The following is a 20,043-nucleotide window of genomic DNA, read 5'->3' as shown; positions in this document are numbered from 1 at the left end:
GTGACCTCGGGTCACCACACGCAATTTGGAACGATAGCCAAACATAAAGGGAACATGGAGGTCTTGCAGAAAACCATTTCTCCGATGCTCACTTTTCAGAGTGTGTCACCTGCGGCATGTTTAGGGCACGCTTCTGTCGGTGTGACAGGTGGGACCGGGGAAGGCTGCCGGCGTCCGCACCAGCCACCTGACTGGAGAACAGCAGGCGCGAGCAGGAGCCCCATCCCTGGTCCGTCGTAACCATGGTGACGCTGCCTTTCATGTCCCTGTTGCTCTGGTGTCTAGCTTCCGGCTGTATTCCCGGCTTCTCTGAGAGAGGTCTGGCAAAGTGTGCTTTGCAGACACAAACAGAAGGGCCAAGACTCATGTCGCCTGTTGTGTTGGAAGTGAATTCTTGGAAACTGAGTGCCATCTGCCTTTGGTTCAAACCCAGATATCGACGAGTGTGCCACCAGCAACGAGACCCTGTGTGCACACATCTGCATCAACACCCTGGGCAGCTACCGCTGTGAATGCCGGGAGGGCTACATCCAGGAGGACGACGGGAGGACGTGCACCAAGGGAGACAAGTACCCCAACGACACTGGTGAGTAAATGATGCCCCTAACTGGATGGGTGGGTGGGCGGATGGATAGATGGGTACTTGGAAGGGGCATTTATATGAACGGCAGGTGGGACCTGGGTCAGGTCCACCCTCTTCCAAAGAGCCCTGGTGAGAGCAACGCCCGAGAGCTGCAGGGTGGTGAGCCGGCGTGGGGAGGAAGCTCCCACCGAGCGGGAGGTGTGCGCAGGGGGAAATCGGTAGACCTTAGTTACATGCTTAGACCAAACTAGGATGCGCAAGAAGAGGCAGAAACACTGTGTTCTCTCGGAGACAATGGGCTGAATATAAATAGGAAACATTTCCATGTAAGGTAACGGTCTGCATCCATGCTGCCCAGAGTGTATAGTCCATGGCTCTGGGCCTGCGATGCACTTTTGTGGTTTGGTTCATGACTGCATAGAAGCAGAAGTTGAGAGTGTTTAGAAAATTTTCCTCCAGTTTGAGAGAGAAGTCTTGTCTAAATCCAGGAATTTCTGCTGCTATTTTATGCCTTATTTTTCTAGTAATTTATTTTTAGTGTATTTTGCAAATACAATCACAGTGAAGTGGAAAAGTTTTAAAAGCTGGACTTTTCTGCCCAGCTGGTGTGACTCAGTGGTGGAGTGTCGACCCATGTACCAAGAGGTCGCCGGTTCAATTCCCGGTTAGGGCACATGCCCAGGTTGTGGGCCAGATCCCCAGTGGGGAGCCGGCCAGCCAATCAGTGTTCTCTCTCATTGACGTCTCTATCTCTCTCTCCCTCTCCCTTCCTCTCTCTCTAAAAGCTGGCCTTTCTCTGCAGCATTTGAGAAACTGATTGAACAGAGATATCAGAAGGCTCAGGGCTATGATCAGCTTGGATACTGGGCTGCTACTTTAAGTTTGGAGGGGGAGGGAGGGAAGGGGGTAAGGGAGGGTAAGGGGAGGGGAAGGGAGGGCACTTGTGCTCCTGTGTCCAAGGCTTACAAGGCCAGGAAGCTGTCATCGTCCAGAGCTCAGGCTCAGATCTCCCGTCACCTCTGGGAGAGGAAGTGGCAGGGTGGCTATCCGTGGGGAGGCTACCTGGGCCTGGGGCCATCTGTGGGAGAGGAAATGGGTGGATCCTGGGTGCCAAGAAATGCAGGGAGACCAAGAGCCAGAACTGTCTGGGCGCTCAGGAGCTCGTTAGTGATTCGGGGCTGTAGTCTGAGGTTCAAAAAGGGGTGGAAGGCAATTGCCATCAGCTCGGCACAGCCAACAGCCGGGGACCAACTTTCTCACACGGGAAAAACTTAACCACAAAGTAAAATTATGAGGAACCGGTGGAGTCACGAGGAAGCCACCATGTGTTAGAAGTAGAGGCAAAATGTGTCTCTGGAGCCAGCTCAGAACTGGGCAGTTTGGATAATGTGGATGAATCCTGTGGAGAGCCCTGTGAAAATTATTGAAAGCCTGACACCTGTGGGCCCACGTGCCCAGAGGTGCTGGAAGCAGGGGTTGAAGGAGGACTTTTTTTTTAATTGTTTTTCCCGAGGACATTTTTTTTGTTCAGGTAGAGTGGAGGGAGAAAGAGGAACAGAGAGAGGAGAGAGAGAGAAACATCGATGTGAAAGGGACACATCGAGTGGCTGCCACCCACACGACCAACCAGGGCCGGGGACAAATTGCAACCGAGGTACGTGCCCTTAGCGGGAACTGAACCCAGGTCTCTCTGGACCACAGGCCGACACTCTAACCGCTGAGCCAAACCGGCCAGGCACGACTTTTTTTTTTAGTATTAACCAGCTAAGTGTCATTGGACGCATCTCCAGGGCCTCAGTTTTCTGCTCTGTAGACAAGAGGGTGGGACGAGGGGAGCTCTGAAGACCCTTTTGCCCTTGCAGATGTTTTATGCAGTTTGGTGTGATATTGCCTCAGTAAAAGCAGTAAGCCCTGCCAGCCCTGTGAGTCCCTGTGTGGTGACTTTGTCCTTTGTGTAACGAGTGCCAGGACTCCAACCCGTGCCCCACTGCACCACCAACACAGAGAGCTCACTGTACCTGAAAGACGAGCAGTCAGCATCCAGCCAGTCAGCTTAGCAATGAGAAAAGTTAGGGGCCAGGCGAGCCCTGGACCAGGAACAGCAGAGGCAGCTAAGTGGTTTCATCTGTTTTGGACTAATTAATGAGCTGAATATTTCATCACGGTCTTTTTTTTTTTTGATGAGGAGGTAATGATTATTAAGTATAAACACATGATCGAAAACTCCTTTCCTCCTCCTGGTTTTTTTTATTTTGACTTTGCATTGTCCAATGTCTGTAACGTGAGTCAGAGGAATTGAAAACTGAGCACAGCCTCAGCCCTTTGTCCAGAGAGCGGGCGGAGGGCGGAAGGGCGGGTTGCCGTGCACACGGGCGTGGTGGCTCGGCTGGCTGAGCACCGCTCGCTCGGTCACTGTGATTCTCTCTCTGAACGGGTGCGGCTGGAGTCTGTGTAGCCCTCAGGAGGAGACGCAGTAAGGACATGTTGGCTCCATAGTCATTAGCTTATGGGTCTCTATTTATCAACTTTTGTTTGCTTTCTGATAAAGTGACCATGACCCCCAGTGTCACTTGGTACAGTTCAAAGTGTCAGGGACAGCCAGGTGTTTCATATCACTTTCAAGCTCCACTAATCCATAGATCAGTGCTTCTCAACCTGGGCAGGGGCTTTAAACAATTTGGATACCATCCCCCTGCTGTGACTCCCAGTTGGGTGGGGTGCAACATGGTCAGCAGGATTTTTTAAAGCCTCCCAAGTGGTTGTAATGTGCCACCAGGGTTGAGAACTGCTTCCAGGGCACACATCTGCGCCGTCGACTTTTAAAAACAAACATGCTTTGTTTGCTTGTGACACTGCTCGTGTGAAGTATGTTAGAAACATTCTTTAGTTTGTCTAAGTTTATTAAATATTACTAATATGGTACGTAAGGAATTCTGTTTCTAATGCTTAGGATGTATGTATGCCCTGCTCAACATCCGGAGAAACGAGAGCTCTCTGCCCCCGTGTGGCTAATTGATAATATTGCACCTTTAAAACTGGGACAGGTTGGAGCAGTATGTTAAGCGATACCTCACTCAACGTGGTCACGGTCAGAGACACTCAATGGCTACATTGAGAGGATGAACACAAAGTCAAAGATGTCACCGAGGTTTCTAAATGAATTACGAATGTAGCGCATGCAGGATTATTTTAGCTCCACATTTGACAGGTCTGTGGACAGATGGCAGAGTGGATGAGCTCCAGTTCAGAACACAATGCACACTCCGATCTACACAGTTACTTACCGTCAATCCTCTGAGAGCTCTCTCCAAAGGAAAGACATCTGCCATGTTGTAGGTAACTTACTTTTTAAAAAGATGCCAGCAATGGCATCGCATTAACATTTCTGGAGCATTTGTCATGCACCGGGCACTGTCCTGGGAATGTGTAATTGACACCTCACAGCAATCCCAGCTGGTAAGTCCCCTTGTTGTTTTGCATTTCAAGGAGCAGATGCTCAGAGAAGCTGTGACTTCAGGGCGACCTCAGGGCTCAGCCCCGATCATCAGACTCCACCAGAGCTTACACTCCTGTTTCTCTGTCTGTGAGAGCTTCCGAAGTCTTTGGGACAAAGTTCATCTTGATCTCTGTTCTGATCATTTCGGAAAGGGACAGAAAACAGGCCGGGCATTTCCGGCTCCAAGGCCGCTGTTCCTGGAGCGGGGAGCGTGCTTCAGGCACTTGGGGGGCTTCGCTAGAACTGCGCTGGCACGGGCCTCTGGGGCGAACGCTCAAGTGGGGCCGTGCTCGTTGGTAGAATTCCATGAATGGAGGCAGCAGAGGGGGTCCCCAGAAGAGAGGATAACGAAGGAAAGCAGGGGGGCCGCCAGAAAGGACTTGGGGGAGACAGTACTCTACTGTCCCGAGCTACAGGCCAGATAGCGTGTTATCTGTCACACAAGCAGCACACCTGGCCCAGCACCACAGGCCTTCTCAGCGAGGAAGGTTCCCACTTACAGGTGTCACAATGTCCTGTCCACCCCAACAAAATGCTCGCACAGCCTGTCACCCAGTCCTGGCCCACACCACTGCTGCCTGGTGCACAGCCCTCGGGAGTCTTCACCTACTCATCAGAAGCAAGGTGACCTCCGGGGGCTAGTCCCCCAGCACACAGTGTGTGTTGCCAGTAGGATGAGAACTGTGTGAATTGTTGGCCATGGCACCGTTTAATTCACCCATTCTTTCCTTGGCAAAAGATGACTTTACAGAAAGCCCTTGGAGCACCCAGTGCCCTAGGAGATGGCACAGGGACCCTTCCCGGTGGGCGGCCGAGGGCCTTCTTGGGCCTGTTCCACTTGCCCCGGGTGGGCGTGTCCAGAATGCCTGGCACGTTTTCTATCCCAGCTTTACATCGCCACTTGGAGGTCAGCCCGGCCCTGATCTGTGCCCCGCCTGGCCTGGCCGTGCTGCCTTTGATCAGGTGGATGCCGGGCAGTGATAAGGACTAGCTCTGTGAGTCCTGCATGTGAGGCCCCCTGCTGAGCTGGGGGGGTAATTTATGGCGTGTGAACATGGGCCTTTGGAGGGGAGTATAAATCATGTCACATCCATGCAGCCTGTCTCCCAGAAAGTCCTGATAAAAGGGCCAGGGTTCACATTTTCCCACATGAAAGAGAAGGAGGCTGGGATGCCTAACTGGGAACAGCTGAGCCCAAAACAGAGAGAGGTCCCTCTCCCTCTCTCCTCGACCAGGGTGTGCTGCCAGTGCCCCTGAGAACCATAAATCCCTCGAACGTTCCACGGCCAGCCGTCCACCCAGGCCTGCCTCTCGTGATGCCGTCTGCGGGGCTGGGTGTCCGGCCTCCCAGATGGACCACAGCGTCTCCTCCCTCAGGGCACGACGAGAAGGCCGAGAATGCGGTGAGGGCCGGCACCTGCTGTGCTTCGTGCAAGGAGTTTCACCAGATGAAGCAGACCGTGCTGCAGCTGAAGCAAAAGGTATGTGTGGGGCATTAGAAACAGTCACAAAATCAGAGGCATTAGAAACAGTCACAGAATCGGAGGGCCTGCCAGACATCATATGGAAGAATGTGTAGAAACAAGAAGGAAATAAATCCGCAACCTCGTTGAGCGTTCACTGAGGTTGGTGCCAACGAGGCTTAGACTGGGATGCTTTGCCCACCACCCTCAGAGCTGACCGTCTAAGGGGCAACAGAATGCAATGAAGGCAGGGGGTGACTATTAAAACAGACACCTAGCCCCAGCTGGTTTGGCTCAGCGGTTAGAGCGTCGGCCTGTGGACCAATGAGTCGTGGGTTCGATTCCGGTCAACAGCACGTACCTCGGTTGCGGTCCGTCCCCGGCCCTGGGTGGGGTTGTGCGGGAGGCAGCCACTTGATGTGTCCCTTTCACGTCGATGTTTCTCTCTCTCTCTCTCTTCCTCTCTCTCCCTCCCACTCTATCTGAACAAAAATGGAAAGAAGTACTCGGGTGAGGATTAAAAATAATAATAAAATAAAATAGACCCCTAGGTAAGGGGCACATGGTAAAGTTGTGGAGAGTGAACTGTGACTATTGTGACTTTTTGTAAAATGATCAACCAGAAGCATGGCCCTGGGGCAAACATAGGCGATTCCATTTTTATCTGATAATTTGTCTATATTTTATCAATAAAGAACATCCTCTTTATAAACTTCCAGAAGCTGATGGTGAATTTCTGTAGTGGCTTTATTTTTCACATTTAAAAATTATAGCCCTGGCCAGGTGGCTCAGTTGGTTGGAACATCATCCCATACATGGAAAGGTCATAGGTTCGATTTCTGGTCAGGGCACATACCTGGGTTGCGAGTTCAATCCCCAGTTGGGGCTCATACGGGAGGCAGCCAATCGATGTTTCTTTCTCACATCAGTGTTTCTCTCTCCCTCCCTCTCCCTTCCTCTCTCTCTAAAATAATCCTTGGGTGAGGATTTTAAAAAGTATAACCTGTGCTTTGTCTGGACTCCATGCACCTCAGAAAAAAACCATTTGGGTACCCCATGTCACTGATGGTGCGGGCTGACTCTCTGAAAGTCTCCCATGCATGTTGGCAGAATATCAGATTTCTGGTAACGTCAGTGCCCTGTGAGCAATGCCCTTGTGATGGAGCTGGTGACCTGATTTCCTGGTCAAATGCCCTCCCCCAGATTGATGGCATTGTTTCTACTACGGTCAGCAGGCCACCCGTTCACCCGTTTGCCCGCGTCTCACAGGTGGCTCTTATGCTGCCAGAACATAAGAATACTGGTTTGTTTATTTCATCGCTCCCATTCGGCATCAAAGAGGTGTGGACGATCGTTGAACTTTGGCATTTAGTTATTCTAAAGGGCAAAAGAGTAAGCATAAGACAATGTTGCTTTTCCGTGTTCCACAAACATGCAGGCCTTTCTTACATGTTTGGTGGGAATCTATCAATTTTAGCACAGGCACAGACAATACAGTCATGGTTCTAGACAGGTTGTGATCCAGTAGGGAGGCAGAGAGCCTTGCAGGTGTATAAACACAGAAATATACCTGCATCCCCCCACACCCCACCAGCTTGAACATGGGTTGACACTGGTATTGAACGAATCCAAGAAAAGTTTCACAGAAGAAGTAAATTTGCGTTTCGTAGTTCAGAGGATTAGGGCTCGGGGGAGGAAGCTGACCAGTCTCAAGACCTAAGCCACCTGCCTCCTCTCCTGAGCAGTCAGTGCTGCGAGAGCGACAGCGCGGCTCTTCCCAGCCTGGGCGAGCTTCAGAATCGGGGCTGCTGCGTCTCACACGTTGCTCAGAAATTTTGTTGCTAAGTCAACATCTGGTTTTCTCATAACTTCCTTGCAATGCTTTCCGTTCCGTGAAAGAAGAAATATTAAAAGAAGTCGGACGTCTGTGTCACAACACCTGTCATCCTTCAAGACCCAGTGCAGAGCCCCGTACGCATCATGGCAGGTTCTTCTTAGAACTCCAAGAACCCTCGTGCAGTTGGGTGGGGCTGGGATTGGTCCGCCTTGTTCGTGATTCTCCTACAAATGCACGTGGCAACTCTGGGCTCATGCTGATGTTCGAGGCACTTTTTGAGGAGCAACTCATTTTCAAAGGTGCCTAGTAGAATGTGTTGCATTATGCAGTTTATAAAGTCATTTTTTTAAATCCTTACCTGAGGACATTTTTGCATTTACCTTCAGTTACAGCGGGAGGGAGAGACGGAGGAAGAAAGAGAGAGAAACATCGATGCGAGAGAGACACATCAAGTGGTTGCCACCCACATGACCCCAACTGGGGCCAGGGACAAACTGCAACCAAGGTACGTGCCCTTAGCGGGAAGTGAACCCGGGACTTTCTGGTCCACAGGCCGACGCTCCAACTGCTGAGCCAAACCGGCCAGGGCTATAAAGTCATTTTATGGCCAGGATCTCCTTGCCTTCTCACCGTGACCCTGTGAGAAGGTGGCTGATATTCTCCAGGAGGTGCAGTCACTGCCCATGAGGACCTACATCCCATGTTTTCTCACTCCTGCTGGTGTTGGGATGGTCAGTTGGCTTTTAACTTTATCTCTCTACTCCTGCTGCCGTCTCTTCTGCACAAAAAAAGAACATAGGACATCTGTCCAAATGAACACTAACTAAGAAGTGGTACTGGTGTCCTGGACTGTAGCCAAGCCCACAGTGTAAAATGGTATGCTGACGCGTTGAACTGCACTCTGAGGGCACGGTCAGCCAGACCCCAGCCCCAGGAAACCCCACAGAGCAAAGGCCTGGGTTCTTCAAAGGGTCAAGTGTAAGGCAAAGAAAGAGGTGGACCTGCAGATTTAAAGGGACTTAAAGAACATCTTTTTTAAATGGACAAGGCTAATAGCGTTCAGGCATGCACAGTTGGGCAATACATTATTTTTTTAAAACACGGGAAGTGATAAAAATCAGGACAGTGGTTGCTTTGGGGGGAAGGAGGAGACTAATTGGGTCAGGACACATGAACAGTCTTCCGGCAAGTGACCAAGTTCTGTTTTTCACTCAGGTATTCATTCAGAGGGTGCTCGCCTTAGGATAATCTGCTGGGCTAGATTTGTTCTCTGGGATTTCCAGATTGCATGCTTTTGTTTTCCAATCACAAGCTTTTTAACGTGGTGTGCAGGCCCCAGTGCCTCTGTGCCACACTTTCTTCCTGGTTTGAGGGGGAAACTAGGCGACTTGGCTAGAAAGAGAGGTTTAGGGCTACATCAGATAGCCATCATTGAACTTGCAGAGAAGTGTCTCAGGTCCGCGAGAGCAAGGAGGAAAGACGGAGCCAAGGAGCCTGTTTTCAGACGCCGCTCTGTCCCTGCTGCAGGGACTGTCGTGTCCGCGAGTGGCGTTGCTGCGAGCAGTTGAAGGGAGCGTGAGTAGTGGTTCCGGAAGCTCGTTGAGCACCTGCTCTGCCCTGCGGTGGGCTGGGAGGTGAGGACTCCAACCCAGTGTGGAATGAAGTCTTGCCTTCGATCAGCGGCTGCCAAGCGGAGTGGGGCAGGCACTCAGCAGTCGGGGGGCAATGCGGTTTCAAAAGTGGGAGCAGGTCTGCGAGCCGAGGGCTGCCTGTGCTCACTCTAGCGCTGCCTTTATGCAGGCAGATGTGTGGCTTCTCGGAAGCCTGGGACTTCCCACCTTGATCTCGGGGCTCTAAAATGGGTCTTCTTGGAATTATTGGGTTATCGCTAATACTAGGCAGCTTGGTGCACTGGTTAGGAACATAGACTCCGGAATCAGAGTGGCTAAGTTTAAATCCAAGTTGCATCACTTGCTGGCTCTGTGGCCCTGGGTAAGTTACTTAACCTCTCTGTGCCTCAGTTCTATAAAAAGGGGATGATAATAATCCCTCCTGCATAGGGTTTTCATGCTGACAAAATGCATTGATGTGTATAAAGGACTAGAGCGGTACCTGCTCTGTGAATGTTCACCACATGAGTAAGGTTGTTTAGGTCCTTCACGGGCAGCATCTAACTGATTCACACCAACAGGTCTAATGGGAGGTCATGAGAGTCACAATTCCACTGAATGGAATCCAGGAAAAATGCAGAGTCTTCTCCCAGTCCTACAACTTTCTTCCCAAACACCTGCATCCCACAAGCTCGTTCTCTTTTGTGTTTGGACAGCAAGTCAAGCCAGGGACTCTGGCCAGCTGCCGCCAAAGCCAAACCTTTGCTTCCCACTGGGGCCGATGCAGAGAGGAGCTGGTGGGGGGCCAGGGCGGAGTTACCCAGCAGGCGGCCGCTGGGGGTCCGGGCCACGTGTACTGGATCACCTGCTGGCCTTCAGGAGGGAGCTAGCAGAGCAGAGGGCTGGGAAGGGCACCAGGGAGCACCCCGCAAGTCCCCGCGTGCAGTTCTCCTCCAGGCTTGCTTACACCATTTTACATCGAAAGGCAGGATTTCAGTCTGGTCCCGACCTCTCATTTTGTAGACATGAAGCTGGGAAACGGGGAGGGTAAAGGGACCTCCCAGAGTCACACAGCTCCTTAGAAACAGCCGCCCCTGGGCAGAGCATCGCCACTGTGTCCATGGTGCTGGCTGCTGGTGGGCCTGAGGCGGGGCGCTGGGCCAGGTGCATTAAAGACAACATCACCCTCCCCCTCCCCACAGTCTGCCTAGGTGGCTGTTACGATTCTCATTTTAGAGGTGAGGAAATCCAGGTTGTGTGCTTACCCAAGATCCCACAGGTCAAAAGTGGCTGGGCTGAGATGTAACCAGAAGTCTGCCTAATGTCCAAGTCCACCAGTGGGGCCCACAGTGCAGTTTTTCTCTGGGAAGCGGATGGTAAAGTTGGGCCAGACCAGCTGCCAGCGTTGACCCTCCGTCCCCCAGTCAGAGTCGACTTGCTTGTAAATTTCCATCCTCCACCGGCCCGCTCCCAGGCCACCCAGGACCATAGGCACGCACCTGCAGGTAGAGGCCGCCGCTTGCTGGGACACAGTGACATCAGATATCAGCACCATTGCACATACACTCCTAGAACACAGCTGGGGCCTGGTGGTGACTTTGAAACGTGATCCCCGACCAGAAATTGTGCAATTCTGACTTTCAGGTTGCACAAGATTTTAATTCCAATGCTCACCCTTACTGGATTCTGAGTCGTGGTTACAGGGGAACTGAGTACCTTGCATCTCTCAGGGAAACACTAGGTCTTCTCAGAGCTTGGAGGAAGGCAGTGGGTGGGCAGGAATCTCCTAGCTCATGGACCCGCAAGGCTGTTTTTACCCAAGGGTTTTAATTCTAGCTAAAGGGCCCCCAAGCTGCCTAGGAGGGCGTGCGCACAAGTGCTAAGGGTGCGGAGGGACCCTTCGGAAGACAGTGTTGATGCTTCTTTGAAGTTCCAGGCTGTGGAGCATCCCAGGTTTAAACAGGTCACCAGGAGGACAGCTGAAGCGGGAATAGGACCTTGACCCCAAAGGGCCTGACTCGTGCTTCGCGGGCCTATGAGACAGCAGGGGAACCCTCGCCCCGTGGCTCTACCGGATCTCCATGCCAGCCTGCAGGGTCCATGTCTCCTGCCGAAAGCCTCTGCGGTTTCCCGTGATTTTCACCTTTAGAAAAATCCCAAGTGCTTCTGTTAAGGAGCTAACTGGATGCAGGACCAGGCAGGCACCTTGAAGAGGAAACGGGAGGATTCATTCTCTAACGTGTCAGGTCAAAGTTGTTGACCAAAGTCAAACCACGTATTATCACGATGTTCGTTTTTCATCAATAATGGATTTCTTGCCCTGGCCGGTTTGGCTCAGCAGTTAGATTGTCAGCCTGTGGTCCAGAGAGACCCGGGTTCGGTTCTCGCTAAGGGCACGTACCTTGGTTGCAGTTTGTCCCCAGCCCTTGTTGGGTTGTGTGGGTGGCAGGCACTCGATGTGTGCCTTTCATGTCAATGTCTCTCTCTCCCTCCCTCCCTCCCTCCCTCTCTGAACAAAAAATGGAAAAATGTCCTCGGGTGAGGTTTAAAAATAAATAAATAAATAATGGATTTCTTCCATTGGCAAGAATATCTGTCTCTGAGGCTAGGAAAAATCTTTAGTTTCTGTAGCTGGATCAAGCTGGCCCCTAACCCAGCGGCCACCCAGCAGGAGAAGGAGATCCTGGCCAGGGGTCTCCATCGGAATCATGTTTCATAACAGGCGTACGAAACTTCCATGCTCAGAAATAGACACTAGTGCCGGAGACAGGACCTTCCGGAGCCAGGGAACACCACCTTGGCCAGCAGAACCTCCCCAGGCCTGCCTGTCACCATCCGCAGCCTGGTATCCTCACTGCAGTTCAGTAGACACGTTTTGTAGCTCACGCCCAGGCCTAGGCTTGGAGCTTCCAGACCTCATGATCACCTTCTCCATTTTCCTGCTGTTATATGAAGCCAGGTGCCCTAATCGCCGACAGGGAGCCTGAAATCCCAGATGCTGGTTTGTGCCATGGTTGGCGGAGCGGGCTTTCCTCGCTGCGTCGGAGCTTCCCTGGGGGCTCTAGAGTCTTGGGATATGAGGAGATCCCTGAGAGAGGAACCCCCATGTGAGAAATGCCAACTTGCCCATGAAGGTGGAAATAAATAAGTAAATACCCATGGGCATGCAAATCAGCGTCCACCCGGAAGCTGTGATTCCAAGTTGGCAGAAGCCTCAGACGGAGAGCGTTGCACACTTTTTAATTTAGTGCTTTGTGCTGACCTTGAACTCCGCAGGGCACGACTTGGTCACAGTGGCAGCTGGCCACCTCCAGTCATGCACGGGTCGTAGGTACCTCTCCCAAAAAGTCAGATCCAAGATGGGTACAGGGCCTCAGGGCACTCCAGAGGCAAGGATGAGATTGCTGGGTGCCTTCTCCTCGCTTGAGTTGCCCTCTGGGAAGGACCTGGTCCAGGAGGATGTGGGGACAATGCCACTTTCTTCAGAAAGCTGCTGAGATCCTGGTTCCTGCAGACTCCAGGTTCCAGGTCGTCAGGGGGTTGCTCTGTCCCTCAGAAATGTGTCCTTTTCTACTGGGTTTTACACCATACTTGGCTTCTTGGAAGGAAAAGATTAGGATACCATTTTTCAGGCTCTTGTATGTTCCAGGTTCGGTGCTGGGCGTCAAAGTACATTTCCTCATGTGATCCTCACAGCCCTCAAGGTGGGGTCATTGTGATGTCAGAGAGGAAATGGAGGTGGTAGCATTCAGTTCTTACCTCAGGAATGCGAAGGTCATTCATTGGTGGGTCCCTCTGGCTTCCCCTAGAGCAAGCCCCTAAAATCCAAGAGAGCGCAAAGAGGAGGCCACAGCGCCTTGTGTGACCTGATCCCAGAAGTTGCACATTGGCATTTTCTATTCATTAGAAGCACATCTCTAGGACCAGCCCACACTCAGAGGCGGGGAAATGAGCCTCCATTTTTTTGAAGGCGGGACTGTCACATTTGTGGACATATTTTAAAACCATCACAGTCACTGCCCTGGCCGGTTTGGCTCAGCGGTTGGAGCATCAGCCTGCAGTACAGAGAGACCCGGGTTCGGTTCCCGCTAAGGGCACGTACCTCGGTTGCAGTTTATCCCCGGCCCTGGTTGGTCGTGCGGGTGGCAGCCACTCGATGTGTCCCTTCACATCGATGTTTCTCTCTCTCTCTCTTCCTCTCTCTCCCTCTCGCTCTAGCTGAACAAAAAATGGAAAAATGTCCTAGGGTGAGGATTAAAAAAAAAAAAAAACATCACAGTCACTGGTTCCCACTAGCTCCCTAGCACCTGCACATGTAGGCCACATGCTTGGTCCTGGCTCCCAAGGCTGAGCCATCTTTAAGAACAGTGACCGTGTCTTGGTCACTAATGTCACCTTAGGACCAAGCACAGGACCACAATAAATGTTTGAGACATAAAGTAACGAGTTGAAAGTCTGGCGTGGGCAGATTGCACTCATTATGGGATAATGCGTCCGGTGGTGATGTCTAGGCTATTTGCAGCCGATCCAGGTCTGCCTGCCTGCTGGCCGAGGGGTCCATGCAAGGTGTTTTTACTGGAATTCTGGGTGTAGAAGGAGGATCTCTGTGGTCCCTCGGAGCTGTAACTGGCTCTAATGAAGGGAACTGATCGTGAAAAGGCTTCGCGGGCTCTGCAAACACAGTGCGAACAGAGATGTCGCTTCCTGACCCAGGTGCCTCTTCTCTCTGCAGATCTCCCTGCTCCCCAACAGTGCTGCAGACCTGGGCAAGCACAATGCTGGCGACAAGGCGCTGGCCTCCAACACCTACCTCCCAGGACCTCCTGGCCTGCCAGGGGGCCAGGGCCCTCCTGGTGAGTGTGGACAAGGGCATGGGAGGGTGACAGTCACCACCAAGGCCTTCCAAGAGCTCACAGTGAGTGGGGGCCACACGGAGGTCTCTGACTTCCATGGATGAGAGCTGAAGCAAGAACCCAGGAGCACCCACACCTCTGTGACGTGAGGGCCTTGGGCCTTGGGGAGAAAAGGGTCATTGTCCTAGGCTTGGATAACATTCTTAGAGGTCGTTTTAAGTTACAGAGAAACACAATGAAAATGCATTTACATACATATTTGTTCTTTCTAAGTCAACACTGTTGAGATACAATTATATACAATAAAAGGATCCATTTAAATCACAACTTATGACACATGTGTACATCTCCTACATCTAGCACGCATGCACCACCACGCTGTACCTATATCTATAGCAAGACGGGGCACATTTCCATCACCCAGGAACATCCCTTGTGCCTTAGCACTCTCCTCCCCCATCCCTGGCTCGAGGCAACCACTGACTTGCTTTCTGTCACTACAGTTGTGTCTGTTCTAGGATGTCATAGCAATGAGTTTCATAGTGTGTATTCCTCTTGCCTGGCTTTTCTCATTTGCCATGCTGTTTTGGAGATTCGTCCTTATCACTTCAAAGAAAATCCCAACTGTTCTATCATTTCATCAGGATACATGCAATGAGAACTTTTTAAAAAAGTTACAGGATGTTATAGTATATTTTGTTTTGTTATGATTCCCTCCATAGATAGATAGAACAATAGGGTTTTTTTTCACCAGTAAAGGAAATGACATGGACATTAGCAAATGGTTCTAAGCATAGAGTGTTCTGTCCCTGCATGTCATTGCTCAGCAGTGTGCTAGGTGTTGTGAGTGACCTCCTGACATTCTGTTGGGAAGACGAGACACCCAGAGCGAAGGCAAATAGGGTAAAGCAGTGTGCGCATGCCCAAGTGCACCGTGCTGCCTGCTCTGGGGCTTGAGGAGGAGAGGGAGCCTGATCGGGCGCTTGGGGTTTGAGCTGCACGTGAAACACTGGTAGGATCTCTCCAAGCAGGAAGGACACGGCAGATTTTAGGTTGTAAGGTCCGTGAGAAAGAGCTCAAAATTCTTCCCTAACTATGATGGGTTTTCTTCTCTACTTATGTCTTAATCTCCTGGTTCCCATCACACACTGATGGCTTGGGTCTGTCTATACAGACAGCAAGGTTCACCTCTAGGCCAGTCTACCTGTCACTCCAGCGAGGACACACTAGGAACAGGGGCTGGCTGTCTTCCTAAATGACTCGCTGGCTTTCCTTTCCAGTCCACCATCTGGTTTCTAATATGGTTTGAGCTGTCCAGGGTCCTTGATGGAGCAGGTGATTGAGGACTAGCTTTAGCTTTGCTTTCTCCTCCAATCCTGTCTCTTGCCCATTCCTTACTTCTAGCATCAGTTTGTGATGCCCTTCTTTGAGAGGTGTTAGGGCAGCTAGAGAACTAATAAGGTTTCTCTTACTCTCAACCAAAAGTCCAGCCCCCAGGCCTATGATTGATTGGGGCACCAACACAGGGAACTACATCAAGCTGGAAGCTTTTGGCTTTGGGGGTGAGGAGATGGCTGCTGCTCTCTGGCCCCCCACTGTTATGTGGTACCATTTTCACACCAAAGCCCCACATTTAAAAGTATTTGACATACAGTGGTCTCTGAAGTTCATTGATTGTGAAAGTGAAGGTAAGATATTGTCTCTGGCCTGTCCTTGTGCTATTAGAAGTAGAGTATTTAGTTATAGGAGAGATCTGGTCTCCATCCCAAGTAAGTTCTTTCAGGATGTATCTGCAACCAGCCTTGAGAGTAGGGGTGTGAAACAGGTGTGAGTGGAACAGTGACTGTCTTTAACTTTGGCTTAATTATTCAAGAAAAGCCTAACAGTTTTATTTGGGGTTTTTTTGTTTGTGTTTTTAGTGCTTTTATGTGTGAGGTGCTAGGCTGAGTGATGTGTGTGTGTATCTAAAATCTCATTTAAGCCCTGACCATTTTGGCTCAGTGATTAGAGCATTTGCCAAAGAGTCTTGGGTTCGATTCCCAGTCAAGGACACATACCTGGGTTGCAGGTTTCATCCCCAGCCCCTGTCAGGGTCATTCGGGAGGCAACCAATGGATGTGTCTCTCTCACATTGATATTTCTCTCTCTCTCCCCCTCCCTCCCTTTCTTCCACTCTATCTAAAAATCAATGGAAAAATATCCTTGGGTGAGGATTAAAAAAAAAATTTTTAATCTCATTTAATATTCATGGCCACTCTACAAGGGAGACTTTGTTAGCCCAGCTTTACAGACGAGAAACTAAGGGTGAAAGGTCAAGCAGCTTGTCAGGATTCAGACCTAGGTCTCGGACGCTGAGCCTGTGCTCTTGGCCACTGTCGGGGTGTGGTAACCACCACCCTGCTGTGCCTGAGGGGATACGGAGGAACCGACCTTGAGAAGAGAAGAGAACAAGGTAAAATGTGTAGGAACTGGTCACCGAGGGGACAAGGGGATGGTGGGACAGGAAAATCTGCAGGAAGACTCTCATGATTCTGGCTGGAATGGACAAGTGACTGGTGGTCCATGATCCAAGAGGAAGGGGGGAAGTCCACTTAGTCGGGGTTAAGTTGACAACAGAGTGGGCCATCCCAGTGGGGGGTGCAGAGGGCAGAGGGCAGAGTGCCAGGGAAGCGGCTGCAGGGTTCCCGCCTCCTGTGAGCTGTGTCCTTGTCCCCTCCCCGGATGTGGAGCTGAAGAGCTGTTCTTCCATTGCAGGCTCGCCGGGACCCAAGGGCAGCCCCGGCTTCCCCGGTACGCCAGGCCCTCCTGGGCAGCCCGGCCCCCGGGGCTCCATGGGGCCCATGGGGCCATCTCCGGATCTGTCCCACGTTAAGCAAGGCCGGAGGGGGCCTGTGGTCAGTATTTTCTCAGAAATCCACTTACTGTTGTTAAGGAAATTGTATTTTTGTGCCTGCTTTTTCCTTCTGTTGAACTAACCCCTTTGTCTTGTAGGGCCCACCAGGGGCTCCGGGAAGAGATGGCTCCAAGGTACGTCTAACGGGTGGTCCCTAAAAGCCGGAGGTCTCCGTTCGTAACGCTCAAGCGCTGTCTGCTGTCCCCATTTCGCAGGCAAAACTGAGACAAGACATACTTTTCCCTCCAAGCTGGGATGGAAATCTAAACAGCAATTTCCTTAAAATATGAAACACCCATAATAACAAAACAACCACCGAAACCACTCCTAGGGGGCGGGGGTGACTCTTGTGAGTCTTGAAGAAGCCTCTGTGCTGCCCGGGAGCCCGTGTGGTTCTGTGCAGCCAGTGTTCTGTAGGGCGAGTCTGCGTGCAGTGTGTTTAAGTGAGAGCAGAAGGTCCATTCTGTGCACGTGGGGCGGGGGTTCACTTTGGGAGCGGCCTGCCACTTGCCTCGTAAAGTCAGTGTGAGTGACTCGAGGAAGCTCCTGAATGTTTCCACACACGGCCTGGAAATACAAGCATTCCTCCTGTCTGCAGAGGAAGCCTGAATGAGAAGCACTTGACCCAGGCAGTTCTGTTCAAATAAGCTGCCCCGTGCGCCCAGCCTCCGCTTGCTTTAGTTTCCGATGGAAAATGTCTGTTGTTTTGGGCAAGGAGATGTTTTGGGCAAGGAGATGGTCGTGGGGGGAGTGTAAACGTAGGAACGGTGGTGGTGGCATCCACGTGGTCCAGGAAGCTAACCCTGACCTTTCTGTTCTTAGGGGGAGAGGGGATCACCTGGACCCCGAGGGTCTCCGGTAAGTAGCAGTGGGGACCTCGCAGAGAGGCGGCGCTGAGAGCCCTGGGAGGTGGTCTGGTTAGCAAAGCTAGCTTTCCCAGCTGTCCCTCAGCGCGCTGACCGGACGAGGGCGTTAGGAGGAAAATCACCAGGCCTCCAGCGGCTGCTTAGAATCGATTCTGGAAATTTGTCTTCTGTTGCTTTTTCTTTTATCATGGCTGATCTTTACTTGGAATGTCTTAAGATTCCAAACGTCAGTGTGCCATGAGTCTGTTTTCAGGTATGTCACATAACATCTAAAGAGCCTAGAAAAGAAACCGAGGGGCTAAGTCCTTACTCTGAATGCGTAACAATGTAGCCACCGCCATCCCCTCCAGAAAGCGCAGAGTCGAGCAGGGCAGTTGGACCACTGAGAAGAAGTTACCTGGATATATGCGTGGTGTCTGGGGGAGTAAAAATGAAAATCACTAGCATCCAAAAGCACAGGAAATGCAAGCAGCTCCATTGCTTTTGGAGAGGTCAGTGTCATTTCTGAAGAAAGGCAAAGACCTTTAGCGTTAGAGGTAGGAGCTCGGGGTTCCCATCTCAGCTCTCCACCTGTGGCTGGCTGATCACGGCCTGTCACTTAGCATCCCTGGGCATCCATTCCCCCACCTGTGCAAAGCCAGCTGGAATCTGATGTGCCACGCTTCAGTGAGCACCCAGTGACTTCGTAATGCTGTGCATCTGAGTATTTGCAGATGTGAGCAGCTGGTTCTCACATAGCAGCAGAGGTTCTCGAAGCGTCTCTTAGGTTGCAGTTGTTGTCAGGCATCCTTATAAACACTAGTAATTTTGTTTTAAAAGGTAACATTTTTGAGCGTTTACTATGGTCTCAGCCCTTTACATGTATTAACTCATTTACATACTCACTTGGAAGCCTATAAAACCCACTAACGTTGAGACTATTATCCCTTTTTTATGGACGGCGAGACAGAAACCCAAAGAAATTAAATAACTTGCCCAAGACCAGCTAGTAAGTAGCAGAGCTGAGATTCAAACCCAACAGATCCCCAATCTCTTAACCCCTACTCTCTGCCTCCATGGTATCTTCCAGATTTCTTTGGAAAGTCACCCGGGCAGGTTACTCTCCTATTTCATTCTGCCAGGTTTGATAAAGCCTAGAACTGGGAGGGAAGAGGTGAATGTGACATACAGAAGGTACGGGAATCTGCAGAGCCCCTCGGGCTACTAGAGTAGGCCCTGTTTCCTCCACCTGGGGCACGTGTTGTTGGCTGCGTAGGTGCCAGCCCACAGCGGGAATAGCAAGTTACGGAGGGAGCCCTGGGAACCTCGGTCTGCAAGGGGCTGAGTCTGGGTCTGGCTCTGACTGCGGTCCTGCACACAGGGACCCCCTGGTTCTTTCGACTTCCTGCTGCTGATCCTGGCCGACATCCGCAACGACATCGCAGAGCTACAGGAGCAGGTGTTCCGCCACCAGCCTTACTCTTCGGCCGAGGACTTCCCCTTGCCTCAGGAATTCGCCGGCTCCCCGGAGACCATGGACTTGGGCTCTGGAGACGACTACCAGAAGGGGACCGACACAAGAGACTTGGGGACCCCCAGAGACTTTTATCCGTAGCACATGCCAATAACTTCATGCCAAAGGAAGAGGAAAGAGTTTTCACACCTGCAGTTAAGTCATCTGAACAAAAGACAAGAATACAAAACCCACCGCTGGAGACCTAGACAAGACACACTTGTATTTTCTTTCCTCTTTTCCTGCCTTCTCCCTGTTTCTTTCCTTCCAAATACTCTTTTCAGAGGCCCCTGCCAGACATCCTGAGACCTGAGGGAGCCCATGATCGATTTACGGGCCTCCCTCTGAGAGCAGTGGGGGTGTTGACATTGGAACTGCTCTTTTATTTATTTATTTTTTAAGCAACATCTGGGTTTCTGAGTTAAGTACTCTCCCGGTATCTTAAATTTGACAGAATGAGAGAGAAAAGTGGTGAGGTGAGCCCGAAGAAATGTGAGGTTACTTATTTTAAAAAGTAGACATATGTCCAAAAGAAACCATTATTCCTCAGTGTCAAAATAAGGCTCTTCAGTGACGAGGGGGAGGCACTATTACATTTTCTCTGGTGGATCATTCTCTTCCCTTGTTGATCTCATCGGTTTTCAGTATTCTGGCCTCTTGTCCAACTTCATTTCCCCGTTTCGACTGAAGATACAGAGTTCAGAAGGAGCAGAGATGAGGGGAGATGGAGAAAATTAGTCATCACATTTACCGTTGTGTAGGTTGCCACATTCTGAATTCCACTCGGACTATTAATTGTTCATGCCGCACTTGCCTATCAGTATCCTGTTCAGAAAAGGAAATCACTGCAGAACCGAGTTCTCTGTTCATAATGAGAGAGGCGAGTAAAGTCTCCGATTCCCATTAGGACAGCGGGCTGCTGGTTTGCCAGGATGTTTTGCAGCCACTTG

The 20,043-nt window shown here is 51.1% G+C and overlaps 1 protein-coding gene across 1 annotated transcript in view; it reads left to right on the top strand.

Annotated features, from left to right (window-relative positions):
• CCBE1 (collagen and calcium binding EGF domains 1) overlaps positions 1–19,195 on the top strand; it is a 189,045-nt gene extending 169,850 nt beyond the window's left edge. The window contains exons 5-11 of the mRNA XM_036245524.1: positions 434–586; positions 5,457–5,560; positions 13,722–13,842; positions 16,597–16,736; positions 16,834–16,869; positions 17,558–17,593; positions 18,962–19,195. Of these exons, the coding sequence (XP_036101417.1) occupies positions 434–586; positions 5,457–5,560; positions 13,722–13,842; positions 16,597–16,736; positions 16,834–16,869; positions 17,558–17,593; positions 18,962–19,195 (824 nt within the window). The remainder of the gene's footprint in view (positions 1–433; positions 587–5,456; positions 5,561–13,721; positions 13,843–16,596; positions 16,737–16,833; positions 16,870–17,557; positions 17,594–18,961) is intronic.
• Positions 19,196–20,043: the final 848 nt, after the last annotated feature.

Source organism: Molossus molossus, unplaced genomic scaffold (assembly GCF_014108415.1).
Source record: "Molossus molossus isolate mMolMol1 unplaced genomic scaffold, mMolMol1.p scaffold_m16_p_6, whole genome shotgun sequence".
Taxonomy (NCBI): Eukaryota; Metazoa; Chordata; class Mammalia; order Chiroptera; family Molossidae; genus Molossus; species Molossus molossus.
This window is presented reverse-complemented; position numbering and strand designations above follow the sequence as displayed.